The sequence below is a fragment of the Symphalangus syndactylus genome, chromosome 1, assembly GCF_028878055.3.
Source record: "Symphalangus syndactylus isolate Jambi chromosome 1, NHGRI_mSymSyn1-v2.1_pri, whole genome shotgun sequence".
Lineage (NCBI taxonomy): Eukaryota > Metazoa > Chordata > Mammalia > Primates > Hylobatidae > Symphalangus > Symphalangus syndactylus.
In genome coordinates this window covers 87,682,953-87,699,523 of record NC_072423.2, presented here as the reverse complement: position 1 = coordinate 87,699,523, position 16,571 = coordinate 87,682,953, and the positions used below count along the sequence as shown (strand labels likewise).

The window sequence follows — 16,571 nt, the reverse complement described above, 5'->3', positions numbered from 1 at the left end:
GTCTATTTTAAGGGATAAGTCGATGTCGCAATGTACATCAAGTTAATTGAGTCAATTGGATGCATGATTCCCAATGACTCCATGCTTGCCCATATTCCTGGTCTCAGAAAGCTTTTTAAAGAAAGGCACAGGGTGAGCTCTCTCAGCAGGGGATACCACAGCATTGTGGCTTCCCAGAAGAGGGTCTACCCCTCCCATCACTCCAAGCAGGATCAAAGAATCAGTCTCTTCAAAGAACAGACAGCAGACACTATGGGTGGAAGGCCACAGATGCCCTACAGATGTGGTTGGGCAATTATTTTCTAGGTTTTACCAGGCTGGTTTATAAGTCTATTTGAAAACTGAGAATGATTTTAGAGAACACCTTTTTCTATTTACCCTGGACACAGTAAAATAAATAAATGAGTGTTTACGTTATTTTCAATGAGCGAAAACAGCTACTTACCAAGACAGACAAGACCTGCTTTAAGTAAAAGTATAAAATTCTACAACTTTGTCCTCTGTATCACTGCCTCCCTCTTTAAGCCCCTCTTATCCTGATTCTGGGTTCTTTGTTCTTTCCATTACCACTTGCCTGTGTTCTCATGCAGCTGTCTTTTCCTGTGACTGAAGGCGTCAGCTAAATTCTGGCCCTAACAATGACTGGCTGTGATAGCGTGAGCACTGCCTCGGAGAATCCCTCTCTGAAAAACACTGAAGTGTTTGCTTCAATCTCAAAATCTGGTCCAGTTTCCCTAATTTTGAGGATTCCTTTGCTTGACATTGCCATCTACTGTTCCTACTTTTCATTTTCTTCTCTCCTTTCACTGCTACACTGGCATAACTTCCTTCAATACCTGGCCTTGCTCTAATTCCCTCTGAGCCCCATTTCAGATATCCCTATCTGAGACTGGTGAGTTCCACCCTTACAAATCTGTTGAAACTGTGCTGGTAAGACCACATCTTCCTTCGTTCTTGCCAAATCAGTAGCCCCTGTTCATATTTTTCCCCCTTGAGTTCCATGTCATGTTCACTAAGTATCACCGGGTGGTGACAGCCTTGAGGATCAGGATAAGGAATTTGGATGTCATCAGGACATGAATGAACAACAAAACTGATGAAGGCTCTTGAGCAAAGAATGACATGATTGGATTTGTACTTTAGGGAGGTTCACTTGCAGATTAAGGAGGAAGGATTGAATTGGAGAGAGTCTGAAGGCAAATTATTAACAATCACTTTAAAATTGAGTGAGTCCCCACTGACCCCAAAAAATTGCCTGGAGGTAGAGATGGCATGAAAGAAGGATTCTATTGATTCTACAGATAATTAAATCTATGGATAAGTAGTATCAAAGAACATGAGAATCCATTCTGAAGGAGGGAGCAAGGGAGGCAGGAATTGTAAAACACCACAGTCTTCTCTTCTAGTTTGCTATCCTTACACCCTTCAGTCCACAACAAGAAGTGAAAAAATAGAGGTTTCTTTAGGTTTTCAGGGTTTTTTTTATACAAAAGATTTAATTACAAACTACTGCATTGGCCATAGTAATCATTTCCCCAATATCTAGCCTTAGAGAGAGACCCCAAGAATGCAGGCATGATGCCCAGAGCTGGGAACTCGAGGAGGGAGTATAATTTGCTTAGCTTCACAGTAGGAGACTCTGGCCCTGGCAGAGGAGAAACTGATTGAGTTTTGGGTGGAGAAGGGAAACTGTAATATATTTTTCTCATCTGGATGCAAGTTGAAGAGCTGCCAACATCAGCAGGGTATGGCCACCATCTCTCACAAATCCTTGAAAGAAGCTGCAGTGTCCTGTGGGTTTACACAATGTCCACTTCCTTCTGTTTCTTGCATGTTCCTCCCCAAATCGAGCCCCAAGCTATTTTTGTAAATAAAGACTTATGGGAACAAATTCATGCACATGCATTTTCTTATCACCTACTTTTGTGCTACAACGGCAGTTAGATATTTACCACAGAAACCATTTGGTTGCAAAGCCTAAAATATTTACTAGCTGATCATTTAAAGAAAATGCTTGTCAACCGCATTCTAAAAAAGTCCTAAAATGAATTTTTTGACAAAGCAACTAAATCTCTTCTTTTTTTTTGGTGGGGGGAAGAGTCTCTCTCTGTCACCCAGGCTGGAGTGCAGTGGCTCAGTCTCGGCTCACTGCAATCTCCGCCTCCCAGGTTTGAGCAATTCCCCTGCCTCAGCCTCCCTAGTAGCTGGGGAGTGTGCCACCAAGTACAGGTGTGTGCCACCAAGCTCAGCTAATTTTTGTATTTTTATTAGAGATGGGGTTTCACCATGTTGGCCATGCTCGTCTTAAACTCCTGACCTCAGGTGATCCACCCACCTCAGCCTCCCAAAGTTCTGGGATTGCAGGTGTGAGCCACCATGCCCGGCCGCAACAGATCACTTCTCATTTACCTGTGTCATTAATCCAGATGACATTGCAGTCAGATTGTTTTCCTTAGAGAGATTCATGGCTTTGTTTAGGATATTAGTAAACAATATTCAGGTGGTCTCTCTGAGTCAATATGATGTCCCATACTGTCAGATAGGTAACCAGGGAGAAAGTCAAGTTCCTTAGACTAACATGCCTCTTCCCCCACTCCCATCCTGAAGACTGCATAGCAAGCTCAGCAAAGCTGAGAGCTGATATACATTGAGCTCCTGTCTGCACCTTGTAGAGCTTTACATGGAGGATTGCAGCCAATCCTCTTAGCAACTGCATCTACTGTATAGAGGAAGCTCCTATTGTTTGTGTTTCACAGTTGGTAAGATGAGGGTTCAGGGAAACTCCAGGACTTGTGCAAAGTTACCTGTTGGGCTAGAATGTTGTCTATATTTCAATTCTGAAATCTCTATTTCCCATCCATATTTCATTCTAGCAGTTGAGATATTTGAGTGACTAGCAAAGTAAGAACAAAGTCTAGAGACTGAATAGACTCACAATCCAGGCTTTGCTCTTAATCTCATATTGAGATTACCAACAAATAGAAGAGGCAATAGGAATATTTCAATAGAGGACCCAAAGCTCCCAATTCTACATAATTCTGTGATGGAAGAACCACTTAAAGTGCTTTATTCATCTTAACTTATTCATGGTTATTTCAGGTAGAAAGAAAAATGGTGGCAATTTTTACTTTGCTTTAGCTCAAGTTTATCTGAATATCCCATGGTAAAAGAGGAAAAGATTGAATGTGAGATTGGCTTTATGTTACCCAATAATGTAACAAATTTAGAAATATGAAATCTGCCGGTGGTTAACCTAGAGAGACCAAGCACAGTTCAGTCTCTTCTTTTGTTCAAATCTTCCTCAAGAAGGAAGTCACGTGACAGGGAAGATGTGGAGACTGTGAAATGAGGACATAAGAGAAATTCCACTGTGTGTGTTTCCAATCTTGTGTGTGCAAAGCTCTTCATGTTAAATCATTTTCAGCTGAAGGTGAATGTAAGAGGCACTTTTTAGGTTAGGTCGATGTCATTTGGAAGCCTGAAGGCAGATGGGCAGGGGAAGTGAGTTGGTCCTAATGCTCAATCCTTGTAGAGCTTAGCTTGGAGGGCAGATGGAGAGGGAACAATAGCTCTGAGGGGTCATTCTGTCTCCTGCACTCTTCAAATAATGAATAACAGATGCTCAAGGAGTATTTATTTAATGATTAATGAATTAGGCTTTCACTAGAATGTCCTGGAGAACTGTGTTGAGAATAATGGCGGGGCAACCTCAGAATAAAGCGAAAATCAAGGGTGTGAGTGCTCAGTTATGTCTGCCATGATATGGAATAGGAGTGCCATATTAGGGTGTCCTTTTCCCTTCCCTTCCCTTCCTTTCCCTTCCCTTCCCTTCCTTTCCCTTCCCTTCCCTTCACTTCCCTTCTTTCCCTTCCCTGCCCTTCCCTGCCCTGCCCTTCCCTGCCCTGCCCTGCCCTCCCTCTCCCCTCCCCTCCCTCTCCCCTCCCCTCCCCTCCCTTCCCTTCCCCTCCCCTCCCTTCTTCACCTCCCCTCCCCTCCCTTCCCCTCCCCTCCCCTTCCCTCCCTCCCTACCTCTCTCTCCCTTTCTTTCGCTTTCTTTCTTCTTTTGTTTTTTCTGTTTATTTCTTTTTCTCTTTCTTTCTCTTTCCTTCTTTCTTTCTCTTTCTTTCTCTTTCCTTCTTTCTTTCTCTTTCTTTCTTTCTTTCTTTTTCTTTCTCCTTCCTTCCTTCCTTCCTTCCTTCCTTCCTTCCTTCCATCTCTCCATCCATTCATTTGCTCTTTGTTTCTTTCCTTCCTGCCTGCCTTCCTTCTTTTGAGACAGGGTTTCACTATTTTGCCCAGGCTCACCTTGAACTCTTGTGCTAAAGGGATCTCCTGTTTCAGCCTCTTGAGTAGCTGGGACGACAGGCTCACACCATCACACCAGCTCCTCTTTAGTCCAGTGGAAGTACCACCTCAAATCACTAACATGTGTCCTCCAAATCTAAATTTGCAAAAGGCAAAGAAAAAAAGGAGCAGAAAGGGAATAACTGATGATGAGAAAATGGATCAGGGAAAGTGAAAGATAGTGGAAGAAAAAGAGTGCTAATCAAGAACAGAAATGAAACGGCATAGGCCGCCAAATTCTGGCCTATCTTTTAATGGGAATATTTAGAATTTCACACGGGCCTTCTGTTTTCACCCTCCAGATTAAAAGGAATCATGAAATCACTATGTTCTTATTTCTAATTTGGTTAGAGGCCAACTTTAGAGGAGTTAGTGTCTCCTAAGACAGGTAGGGTTAAAGGCCCCTCTTAATAAAAGGAAAAGACGCTTGACCAAAGTTGGGTTCAAGGCCCAACTTAGAAAGGTTAGAATCCTTCCTAAGATTTAGGAGTTAGAGGCTCCCTCTCAGTAAAGTCCCTCTGGGCTAAGAACAGGTTTGGCACTATGGGATGTTAACCATTATTCTCTTTGGATTATTCTGCCTTGAACTCTTTGCTTATGACTATGGGTGATATGATTAGGCATGTAAAGGACCATGGGACATGAAGAGCTTTTTTCTCCTTAAAAGGGGAAACTTGAGAGCTGATGGGACTGCTGGGAAAGATCTTTTGAGACTGACAAGTGGCCACCTGAACTTTACAGTGTCACTGCAATGGGTGGGTCTTTCTCTGGCCTCCCTGAGCTCCTCACCTTTCCCACTCTGCTGCAGGCAACACTTTTCTCCCTTCCCTTTCCCCTCTCTGTGCAAACTGATTGAATGAATGGCAAAAGTTGCTGTTTATCTGCTCTGTGAAGATTTGATTAATGGGACAAAAGATTTGTGAATCTTGTCTTAAGCTGTAGCAAATCTGATATACCTTGTGCTATAAATTTGTCTTTCTGTATCATTCTGTCATAAAGAGGGGTGCCTTAGCATAGAATGTAGGGCTAGGACCCCAGAAGCCCGCTATTCAATCCAGCCCAGCAAACTGGTCAGTTACAAACTTCATTGCAGGTCCTTGGAAAAAAAAACTGGATGAAGTTTCCCTCTCATCTTGTTTTATGCCTCTGGGAGATAGACCCTATAACCATGTGGTAGAATTTTCAATTGGTCTCTAACATCCAGGGAAAGGAATTTGAGGGTTCATGTGAGCTAGCCCTAAAAATTATCTTGAGCACTTAAAAGCCTTTGGAAGCTCAAAATTGGCTGCCTCTAGGCTTCTTCTGGGAAGGGTAATGGGAACTGCCCAGTGCTGTAGCTCAGCAACTAAGGCATTGCCATTTTACAATGGTGGCCAGGGTTCAATTTCTTTTCTTTTTTTTTTTTTTTGAGACGGAGTCTCGCTCTGTCACCCAGGCTGGAGTGCAGTGGCGCGATCTTGGCTCACTGCAAGCTCCGCCTCCTGGGTTCACGCCATTCTCCTGCCTCAGCCTCTCCGAGTAGCTGGGACTACAGGCGCCCGCCACCACGCCCGGCTAATTTTTTGTATTTTTAGTAGAGACGGGGTTTCACCGTGGTCTCGATCTCCTGACCTCGGGATCCGCCCGCCTCGGCCTCCCAAAGTGCTGGGATTACAAGCGTGAGCCACCGCGCCCGGCCTGCCAGGGTTCAATTTCTGGCACAGGGAATGAGTCCCTTCTGGTTTCATATCCGTGTGACCTTTACCATTTGTTAATTCTCCTCTCCTCCACGAACTGTCTTGAATTTTCCTTTCTCTGAGCACCTGTGAGGTTACATGGGAGGTTATGTGTGGTAAAGTTCAAAAGAAATGTTGGCTGTTTGACCTCGCTAAAGTCAAGTAATAAGAGATTTAAAAGGACTTTTGTTTTAAAGGGTGCTGTGCTTAAAAGTCGGCTTAATTAAAAGTGGATATTCAAGCCTGGGACTCCTTGGGAAAAACAGGAGGAAACACAGACCCCATTTTGGGAAAAGCTTTTGTTTTTCTCATGAAACCCCACGAATTGGAAGTGGATAGATCCTTTCAAAATCTAAGGCTCTGTTCTGTTTTGCATTGCGTTATCTGACATTTTTGACTCTTGTTGGGGAATATCAGAAATTACTTCACATTATGAGAGCTTTGGTGTGTAATAACTAGGTAGAAAATATACTTTGGGGAATCTCTAACAGCAGTTATGGGGGAATATGTGGCTCTGAATGTTTGGATTAGAGAAGCATGCTCTTGGCCACCTGGAAGGTGTGGAGATGTCCTCACCCCTGCACGGAGAGATAAGACTCCCATTGGGGCATGGGCTAATCACAGAATGGGCTGATTGGCTTTAGATTGCTTTGCAATAAAATGCACAGCAAAATCATAGCAATGTCTTATTCCATAGCATTTCTCTTTTGGAGATCTAGGATCTGGTATAAAAATGAGACACTTAAGTGTAAGGGATCTGTTTTGCCTTCCAGCTGTGCCTGCTAATTAGGCTGTAGAGCCTGCATGCTTTCTTGGTCCTTTTCCTCCAAGGGCTCTGCCCTGAAGCCAATAATCCAATTAAGAAACTGGAAAATGAAAAATCTTACAAGTACTGGATCTTCTGTCTGTGTATTTTTATGTGTTGTGTGTGTGATATGGAAGAGCTTTGCTTAATTGGCTTAAAAATAATAAATGTCTAAATCAAATATTTTGTCAGAAAAATAAAAATTGTAATGCCTTTTAGTTCATGTGACTTAAGTAATCTTTGGGAAATAAAGACAGTTCTAAAGATTGTTGGTAAAATATCTTCAAAAATTTAGACATTTGGTCTAAATAGGCAGGTCAGATATTAGGTTTACTAAATGCTTTAAGGTCATAAACTGCTTCTTTGACTTTTGATAATTGTTCAATGTAATCGAAATTGCTTACTAACTAGGTTTTTCACCAAAAGTAAAAGTTGCTAAGAGTTAACATTGTAACATGTAATTGAGACTTACTGAAGAAACAGTTTTACAGTAGAGGTGTGTAAGAAAAGTGAAATGTGTTTTTGGTAAAGATTATATAAGAAGTCATGGGAATGTAAATTTTTTTGCCTAGATTAAAGGGTTAAAGGATTGTTTTAAGTTAGATAAGATAAAACTAAAGGTTTGAGCAAGTTGTGGAAGGTTTGTAAAAAATTAATCTTGTAAAAGCAATTCTGTGTGAACATACTGGCTAAAGTTAAAGGGACATTATTCAGTTTTCCCATAAAGTAAATGTTGAAATAAAACCATAACAGTTTTTCTTAGAGCACTGATCTGCACTTTAACAAAAATTTGTAAAGGGTTATAAAAGGTTTATGAGAATCTTATGGTCAAACTGATTAAAATTGGCTAGATTTAGCTATAAGGTTTTATTAAGAATTGGGTTTAACATTAATAGTACACTAGTGTAAAGGTGAAATTTGGCTTATTTGGTGTAAAAATCATACAGGAGCATTGTCAAAGATGAAGTGGTGTTTGGCTCTCTTTGGGCTGTATTTTTATAAATACGTTATTGGTACATGTTACAAAATTATAGGAAATGCCTATAATTCTGATATGACGTAATATACATTATTAGTAATAATTATAATTGTTACATAAAATTGTTGTGGCCAGGCATGGTGGTTCATGCATTTCATACAGCACTTTGGGAGGTCAAGGTGAGTGAATAACTTGAGGTCAGGAGTTTGAGACCAACCTTGCCAACATGGTAAAACCCTGTTTCTACTAAAAATACAAAAAAAAATTAGCTGGGCATAGATTCTGCATGCCTGTAATCCTAGCTACTCAGGAGGCTGAGGTGGAGGTTGCTTTGAGCTGAGATCATCCCACTACACTCCAGCCAGCCTGGGCAACAGAGCAAGACTCCATCTCAATAATAAATAAATACTTCTATGCCACAGAAGAAACCAAAATTCCTAGTTGATTGCAGTTTTAATAGAGGCTGTCCTAAGGCATTTTGTCATCCACAGACAATTGTTGTCTTGATTTAATCCTCTTTAAAAGGTGGTTTTTAATCAGTTATAGGACTTTGATAGGTGCTTTTAAATGCAGGTTTCTGGTATTAAAATAGAGTAAAAAACTTTCAGAACTCCTGGAGAGCTGAAATGTTCTTGAATATTAAGCAGAACAGGAGTTAACCATATGGAATGAACTAACAGAAGAGTGAAGTAATCTTTTTTTGACTTTGTGTAAGACCTTGCTGATCCTTTGTTTTGTTTTTCAGAACCAAGAAAACTTTTTTATTAAGCTATTCACAGCTTTTAACAATTGAGTAAAGTATACTCTTATAAAAAATTGGGAGCATATTTGTTTCTCTCTACCTGATTTCTCCAGGATTTTGAAACTATTTATGAGTATTCTTAACTTATGGCAATATACTTATTTGCATAAGTGCAGTAAGAATCTGTTTTCTTTTGCAAGAGGACACAATTGGAGAAACCAGTTATTTTACCAAAGCTTTGACTGAAATAAAGTGCTTTCCTTTAACGAATCAAATTTGAAAACTGGCCTCATATCTTGTCTTTGCAGTTCTTGTACAGGGTTCCTAACCTGTGGTAAGTAAAGAATGTCACTTTCTGACAGGCCCAGGAGCCCCAAGCTACCTTGGGACCTCAAGAGGAGAGGAATTTGCTCAACTCATAGGTATTTGAGTATACAAACCCATGGCTGAGCTTGCCTTAAAAAAGGTCTTATCTGAGGTTCCTTATGGAGCAGAGTTCCATCAAAGCCAATTTTAAAAGCCTATGTGAAAACTAATTATTCTTGCTGCACTTTATACAAAAAATCAGGCCAAGTATAGTAAAGTAAATTGTTCTTACCATAATTTATCATTAGTAAAAATGGGAGACAGGAGAGAGAAAAGATTATGTTTCAAAAATGATGGTACACACGCTATTACATTCTCTCATCAGTTGTTTTTGAGGTTTTTTTCTGCAATTTATAATGACTATGTTTATTCCTGTGAACCAACCAGTGGTCTCTGGCTGTAGCTCAGAAAAAAACAAGAGGGATAGGTAATGCAAAAACCTAGATCAATATTCTAGTTCTGGACACATATTGGAATCAGCTAGCAACCCCACATCAGTTTGGTTCCAACAGTTGCCCATTTTATGGAAAGCCATCTTATTTAGTTTACTTGAGACAATTTTACTTATTTTGCTTTATGGTTGTGGATCATATTTGTTGTTGTACTCTGTGTAGGAATGCACAATAAGCTTACTGAAATGTCTTCATAAATTGAATACTTATTAATTTGCCAGATATCACCTTTTGTCAGAGTTATGAATGGCCCTCACCATACTGGTGCTTTCCTACTGAGCTCCTTTCTACCCTAAATACAAGAGACCCTAATAGGCAGAAATATCTTCAGCATGAAAAATTACAGAGGATAGATCTTCATCCCTCTACAACCCTTAAGATTAAGGCTTCTCTTATAAAAGGGATGGGGGAAATATGTCAGAGGTGTTTGAACCAGAGCAACTTCATCTTCACTAGGAGCTGGCTAAAATAAGGCTGAGACTTGCTGGATTGCATTCCCAGTAGGTTAGATATTCTAAGTCACAGGATGAGATAGGAAGTTGGCACAAGATATAGGTCATAAGACCTTGCTCATAAAACTGCACGCAGTTGACCAGGCACCATGGGTCACCTGTAATCCCGACACTTTGGGAGACTGAGGTGGGCAGATCACTTGAGGCCAGGAGTTCAAGACCAACCATGGCCAACATGGTGAAGCCCTGTCTCTACTAAACATACAAAAATTAGCTGGGTGTGGTAGTGTGTGCCAGGATTCCCAGCTACTCAGGTGGCTGAGGCAGGAGAATTGCTTGAACTCAGGAGGCAGAGGATGCAGTGAGCTGACATTGTGCCACCGCACTCTAGCCTGGGCAGTAGAGCCAGAGACTGTCTCAAAAAGCAAGGAAACAAACAAAAAAGAAACCAAAAAACCAGCATGCAGTAAAGAAGCTGGCGAAAACCCATCAAAATTGAGATGGCAATGACAGTGACCTCTGGTCATCCTCACTGCTTATTATATGTTAATTATAATGCATTAGCATGCTAAATGACACTCCCACCAGTGCCATGACAGTTTATATAAATGCCATGACAACGTTGTCAGGAAGTTACCCTATATGGTCTAAAAAGGGGAGGACCCCTCAGTTCTGGGAATTGCCCACCCTCTTCCTGGAAAACTAATGAATAATCCACCCCTTGTTTAGCATATAATCAAGAAACAACAATAAGTATTCTTAGTCAAGCAGCACATGCCTCTGCTCTGCCTACGGAGTAGCCATTCTTTTATTTCTTTACTTCTCTAATAAACTTGCTTTCACTTTACTCTGTGGACTCTGAATTCCTTCTTGCGTAAGATTCAAGAATCCTCTCTTGGGATCTGGATCAGGATCGTTTTCAGTAACATTATGACATAAGAATCTCTCATGCTATCAAAATTGTTGGAAATAATTGTGGTGGCTGTAAAATATTTTGTCTTATGAATACAATGTAATTTTACTCTTTTTGGCTCTTTTAGCTATTTTCCTTTTTTTTCTATAATAAAATGAAGTCAAAGGCTGTAGAAGAAATAAAAATTACAGTGACTGGGCAGCTGGAGAAATAGGAACACCTGAATATAGAATTATTTGTATTAACCTTGCTTGTATTCTCATTTCAGGAGAGGGAAGGCTCAACAGGATCTACTAAAGAGAAAGGAGAGGGTAGCAAATTGTCAGCTTGTCTCCAAAGCGGTGCAAGTGAGAGACTATTCTAATTTTGATGAACAATCCCAGAAATAGTTTGAAGAGAAATGTGGATGTATTTCAACAGATTTATGGGAAGTACTCAAGGGCATTCAACTCTCATTTTTCTAATTCTGGGATCATGCTGCTGAGGAATATATTTATAACTAACTGATTTATAAATTAACCAGAAGATCTTGCAAAAGTTTGGTTCTCTAGCCAAATATAGACTGGGCACTGGTTCATAAATTAATCTCTCTTGGTAGCTGGTGCCAGCTCCCAGAAGCATGATAACCGTGGCACAAATACACTCAGAATGGACGGGCACAGTAGTGCATGCCTGTAGTCCCAGCTTCTCTGGAGGCTGAGGCAAGGGGATAGCTTGAGTCTGGGAGTTCTGGGCTGTAGTGTGTTATGCCAATCAGGTGTCCTCCCTAAGTTCAGCATCACTATGGTGACCTTTCTGGAGCAGACCACCAGGTTGCCTAAGCAGGGGTAAAAAGGCCCAGGTTGGAAATAGAGCAGGTCAAAACTCCCATGCTGATCATGGGACTGTGATCATAGTGGGACCATGCCTAGAAAATAAGCGAGACCCTGTATTGGAAAAAAAAAAAAAAAAAAAAAAAAAAGACCCAGAATGCAATATTTCCGGATTTACAGAACACCATCATGGTTTTGATAATAACTAGTGAAGCCCAGCCTGGGAAGCTAGGCAACTAGCCTCATTCTTTCTAAAAACACTTCTTAGCTGCATCAATGACCATCAGAGGAATTCAATTCCTTGGAATCTTCTTTCCAGGATGCATACAGGTGATGGTGTGGTGATACCTGTGAATTGCAACCTCACACCGCATCAGGTACATGGTATAATTTTGGGAATGTTAAGGATGCAATTGGGAGCTTCATTAACTCCCCTGGATTCCCCGGCTACCACTAAGTGTACTAAGACACAGCCTAATTGTCCTAAAGAATTAACAGAGTTGGGTCTCAATCAATCTTAGCACCAGATCAATGGGCCTAGAAACATTGTTTTAAATTATGGGCTCTAATAGAGCTGGCATTGGCATATGAAAAGACATTTATGAAATTATATTCTTCTAATGATGTAACAAATGAATTGTTGCTTTTAGAAAAAATACTGAGTAATGAAGAGCCACATTCTTTTCATGCACCTAAATTGAATACACATACTTAGCAATGGAATGAAAAATTAAAGGTATAATGGGTACCAACTTCATGCAAAATGCACACACACAGGGGCTATATAAATGTGTGTACACATACACATATGTTCCTTGACCCCTGTCTGCCATTGATAAATCAAAATCTAGATAATAGTGTGGTTTTGTCTTGAATATTTCTACCTGAAAGAAAACAGGTCAGTATAGGGGCCCCTCACTCTCACTCTGAATGCTTAGGACAAAGCAAAACTGAGGTTTTTCAGCATATTTTAACAGAATCCTCTTCAGGCCCTGTCAGCTCTGCCCCAGACAATGTCATCCCCAAAGACAGAACTATTCGGGCTTATAACAATGAAACCCACAGGACAAGCGTCCAAGAGTTTCACTCCTTTCTTTTGTGGAAACAGCCTCCACCCCCAGGCAAATGGGAAACCAGGTTGGCCTTGACTTACAGCTTGCATGGGTATGGTGGAGGCAGGGTGTTTCAGTAAGGATGATGTCATTTGCCTCTGTGTTTCCAGTAAAAGGAAACTGGTGTTGGAGTCCCAGGAAACAGCAGTCAGGGAAAATGTGAAACACCAAGTCCAAGAGAGAGAAAAAAGAAAAGACAAACTTTCTGGTGGAGGAAGCAGTAGGTTGTGGGGTCACACCTTTTCTAAGTGCACACCCCTGCAGCAGAGTAACCAGCCACGGCTGGGGGAAAATTAGGATAGTTAACTGTTAGGCATGTAGGGCCTAACAGTTTTTTAGGTCCTACATGCCTAAAACATGTGTTTGCATGTTTAGCATGGCATAAATTCTTCAAATTCCTGATGGACTTTAATATTCCAACCAACTCTCATTTCCTCATTTTGCAATTAGATTAGCTTAAAGAGAAACTGGTAGCTTTTGGAGAACTGTTGAATTTTGGAGAACTGTATCCACAGCTGCTTTCTTTTTCTTGTCAGCTTGTCTCCAAAGCGGTGTTTGGAGACAAACACCATTTAGTTTGCCTGAAGCTTGCTGGCCGCTGTTTCGGCTCCTGTGCGGCTGGGGCTGTCTGAGCCAAGAACAGCTTCAGGGCTGCCATCCTCTTCTGGACAGTGGCAGCATGGGCTACATCAGGCAAGCCTTTGGGGGAGACAGATGAAGTTGGATTTCAAAAATGCAAGGATGCCTTGAAACTGCCTGTCCCGGAAGTCCTACCTGGTGGGGGCTGGGACAATCTGCAGAATGTGGATATGGGATGGGTGATGGACTTGACTTACACCAACTGCAGGACAAATGAGGATGGACAGTATATCATCCTTGATGAAATCTTCACCATTCCCCAGAAACAGAGCAACCTGGAGATGAACTCAGAAATCCTGGATTCTTGGGTTAATTACCAGAGCAGTACCTCCTACTCCACCAACACAGATCTCTCTCTTTATTCCAAAGTCAATGCCAAGTTCTCTGCTGAGTTCCAGAGAATGAAAATCCTTCAAGTGAAGGACAAAGCTATAGCTACCCGAGTTCAGGTAAGAAACCTCATCTACACAGTCAAAATCGGCCCAGCCTTAGAGCTAAGCTCAGGTTTTAGGAAGGAGCTCCTTGACATCTCTGACCCTCTAGAGAACAACCAGACAAGGATGGCAGAACTCCTGGTCCTCAACTATGGCACCCACGTCATCACCAGTGTCAATGCTGGGGCTGCTCTTATTCAGGAGGACCACATCAAGGCCTCGTTCTTCCAAGACAGCCAGAGCAGTCATAGTGCCGTGACCGCCTCTGCTGGACTTGCCTTCCAAAACACCGTGAACTTCAAATTTGAGGAAAACTATACCTCGCAGAATGTCCTCACCAAGAGCTACCTCTCAAACCGAACCAACTCCAGGGTGCAGAGCATCGGAGGGGTTCCTTTTTACCCAGGCATCACCCTCCGGGCCTGGCAGCAGGGTATCACCAACCACCTGGTGGCCATCGACCGCTCTGGCCTGCCGCTGCATTTCTTCATCAACCCCAACATGCTGCCTGACTTGCCAGGCCCCCTGGTGAAGAAGGTGTCAAAGACGGTGGAAACTGCTGTGAAGCGCTATTACACATTCAACACCTACCCTGGCTGCACAGATCTCAATTCTCCCAACTTCAATTTTCAGGCCAACAGAGATGATGGCTCCTGCGAGGGGAAAATGACCGACTTCTCTTTCGGTGGGGTTTATCAGAAATGCAGCCAGTTCTCAGGGAATAAAAATGTTGTTCTCTGTCCAAAGTTGGAGCAGAAGAATCCACTCACTGGTGATTTCTCCTGCCCCTCTGGCTACTCCCCAGTGCACCTTCTAACCGAGACTCGTGAAGAGGGTTACAATCACCTGGAGTGCCATAAGAAGTGCACCCTCCTTGTCTTCTGCAAGACCGCGTGTGAAGATGTGTTCCAGGTGGCAAAGGCTGAATTTAGGGCTTTTTGGTGTGTGGCCAGTAGCCAAGTACCTGACAACTCAGGACTGCTTTTTGGGGGCCTCTTCAGCAGCAAGAGCATAAATCCCATGACAAATGTGCAGTCATGCCCAACTGGCTACTTTCTACTGAGACTCTTTGAAAACCTCAAGGTATGGGTTTCTCAGGACTATGAGTTGGGAAGCAGGTTTGCGGTCCTTTTTGGTGGGTTCTTCAGCTGCACAGTTGCGAACCCCTGGTGGTCCCAGCCATATCCAAAGACTTAGGGGCACCTTCCCTGAAAAAGTGCCCGAGAGGCTGCAGCCAGCACCTAGCCCTCATCAGCGATGGATGCCAAGTGTCCTACTGTGTCAAGGCTGGGCTCTTTACAGAAAAGTTCCTTCCCCCTGCTAGTCTCCCCCCTTTCACCCAGCCACCCCTTAGGAGTGAGGCTGACACCAACACTGTCATAGTGACCAGTTCTGAGAATGTGAGATCCTGGATTAAAGATTCCCAGACCCACCAGTGGAGGCTGGGAGAGCCATTAGAGCTGCGCAGTGCCATGAATGCCATCCAAGGGGGATGGTGGTAGTCTGTCAGGAGGGGCTACAGCTGGTATCGTAGTGGGGGCCACCACCATTCTGGCTGTTGTCATCACCCTGGCTATCTATGGCACCTGGAAGTTCAAGAAGAGGGGATACTGGGCATTTTGGAAGAGGCAGAGTTTGGTTCCAGACACTGCAGCAACTGGAGACACCCTGACCAAGAGCAGGGGCAGAGTCCAGCTTAAATCTCTCCCTGAAAAGGGTTTCTCTCGTCTCCAAACAGCATGGTCATTTCCGATTACTTCTATTTTCCTAAGTATTGAAATGGCGAGTGCAACCAAAATCACAGAGAAATTTGTGACTTCTTGTTTAGGTCTCTGGGCCAGGCAATTCATATTGCTACATGGACAGGGGTGGGGTTGGGGAGAGGGAACATTGGTACTCTTGAAGCAAAAGCCATCTTGGGACTAAAATAGGAAGCAGGTGTCCTTTCCCAATGTGTGTCACTTTCTTCACCTGAATGCATTTGTGTAAAAACGGAGAAGGGGAATGTTAACATTTGGATTTGGAAACTATGCATTTACTCTGAAGTCTGCAGTGGTTTCCAACATGTGTGCTGTAAGAATTTCTGCTTAAATGCATCTCTCTCTCTCCCCTCACCCCCCTTAAAGTTGTCTGGATTTCATGCTCCTAGAGCCTGGAAAAACCCTGAAAAGACACAAGTCCTGCTTGGCCACTGCTTTTTAACTTTTAGTCCTCCCTGTTGACAGACTGTGTTATCTCCTCCGTGTCATCTAAACAGCATCTGAAAAGAAAGATGTTGCCTGCACCAGTTCCACTTTTTTCCAGCTTCCCCATGAAGTCTTCCTTAGACCAGACCACTCTTGGGCTTCTGACTAGTGTCATGAAGTTCTCCAAAAATATTTTAACATATAAGCTTCTATTAGTGGGTCAATGGGGAAGGGACAGTTTGTAGACAAGGAGCAAGGAAAGACAGATAAAAACTGAAAAAGATTCTCGTGCTCAGGAGAAACTGAAATTCTTACCCACAACCAACTACCTGATTCCTTCTTCTTAGCTCATCACAAATGGGGCATTGAAAGGAGCTGTAGATTTGGATAGACCGAATTTTATGGTTTCATGTTCTATGTTACCAAAGTACTACCCCTTCCTTTTCCAAGGCCACATTTCATTAAGTTTGTATTGTTCTGGGGGTGAAAAAGGCAAGAAGTTAAAGTAAGCCCACATCTAAGTATTATTTCTTCCCTAAAACCAAAACAGAGTAGATAACACCAATTATGGACCCTACCTTTTTTTTCCAGCAGAAAGGGAGCTGACGTGATCAAATCCA

General features: G+C 42.4%; 1 protein-coding gene across 1 annotated transcript; it reads left to right on the top strand.

The window, feature by feature from the left end:
- The first annotated feature begins 30 nt into the window (after positions 1 to 30).
- LOC129488652 (macrophage-expressed gene 1 protein-like) lies at positions 31 to 15,465 on the top strand. Its single transcript, XM_063638776.1, is given in 6 exon segments — positions 31 to 132; positions 874 to 930; positions 13,331 to 14,930; positions 14,933 to 15,252; positions 15,254 to 15,434; positions 15,437 to 15,465. Coding segments are annotated over 6 exon segments (2,289 nt in total).
- The last annotated feature ends 1,106 nt before the right edge of the window (positions 15,466 to 16,571 follow it).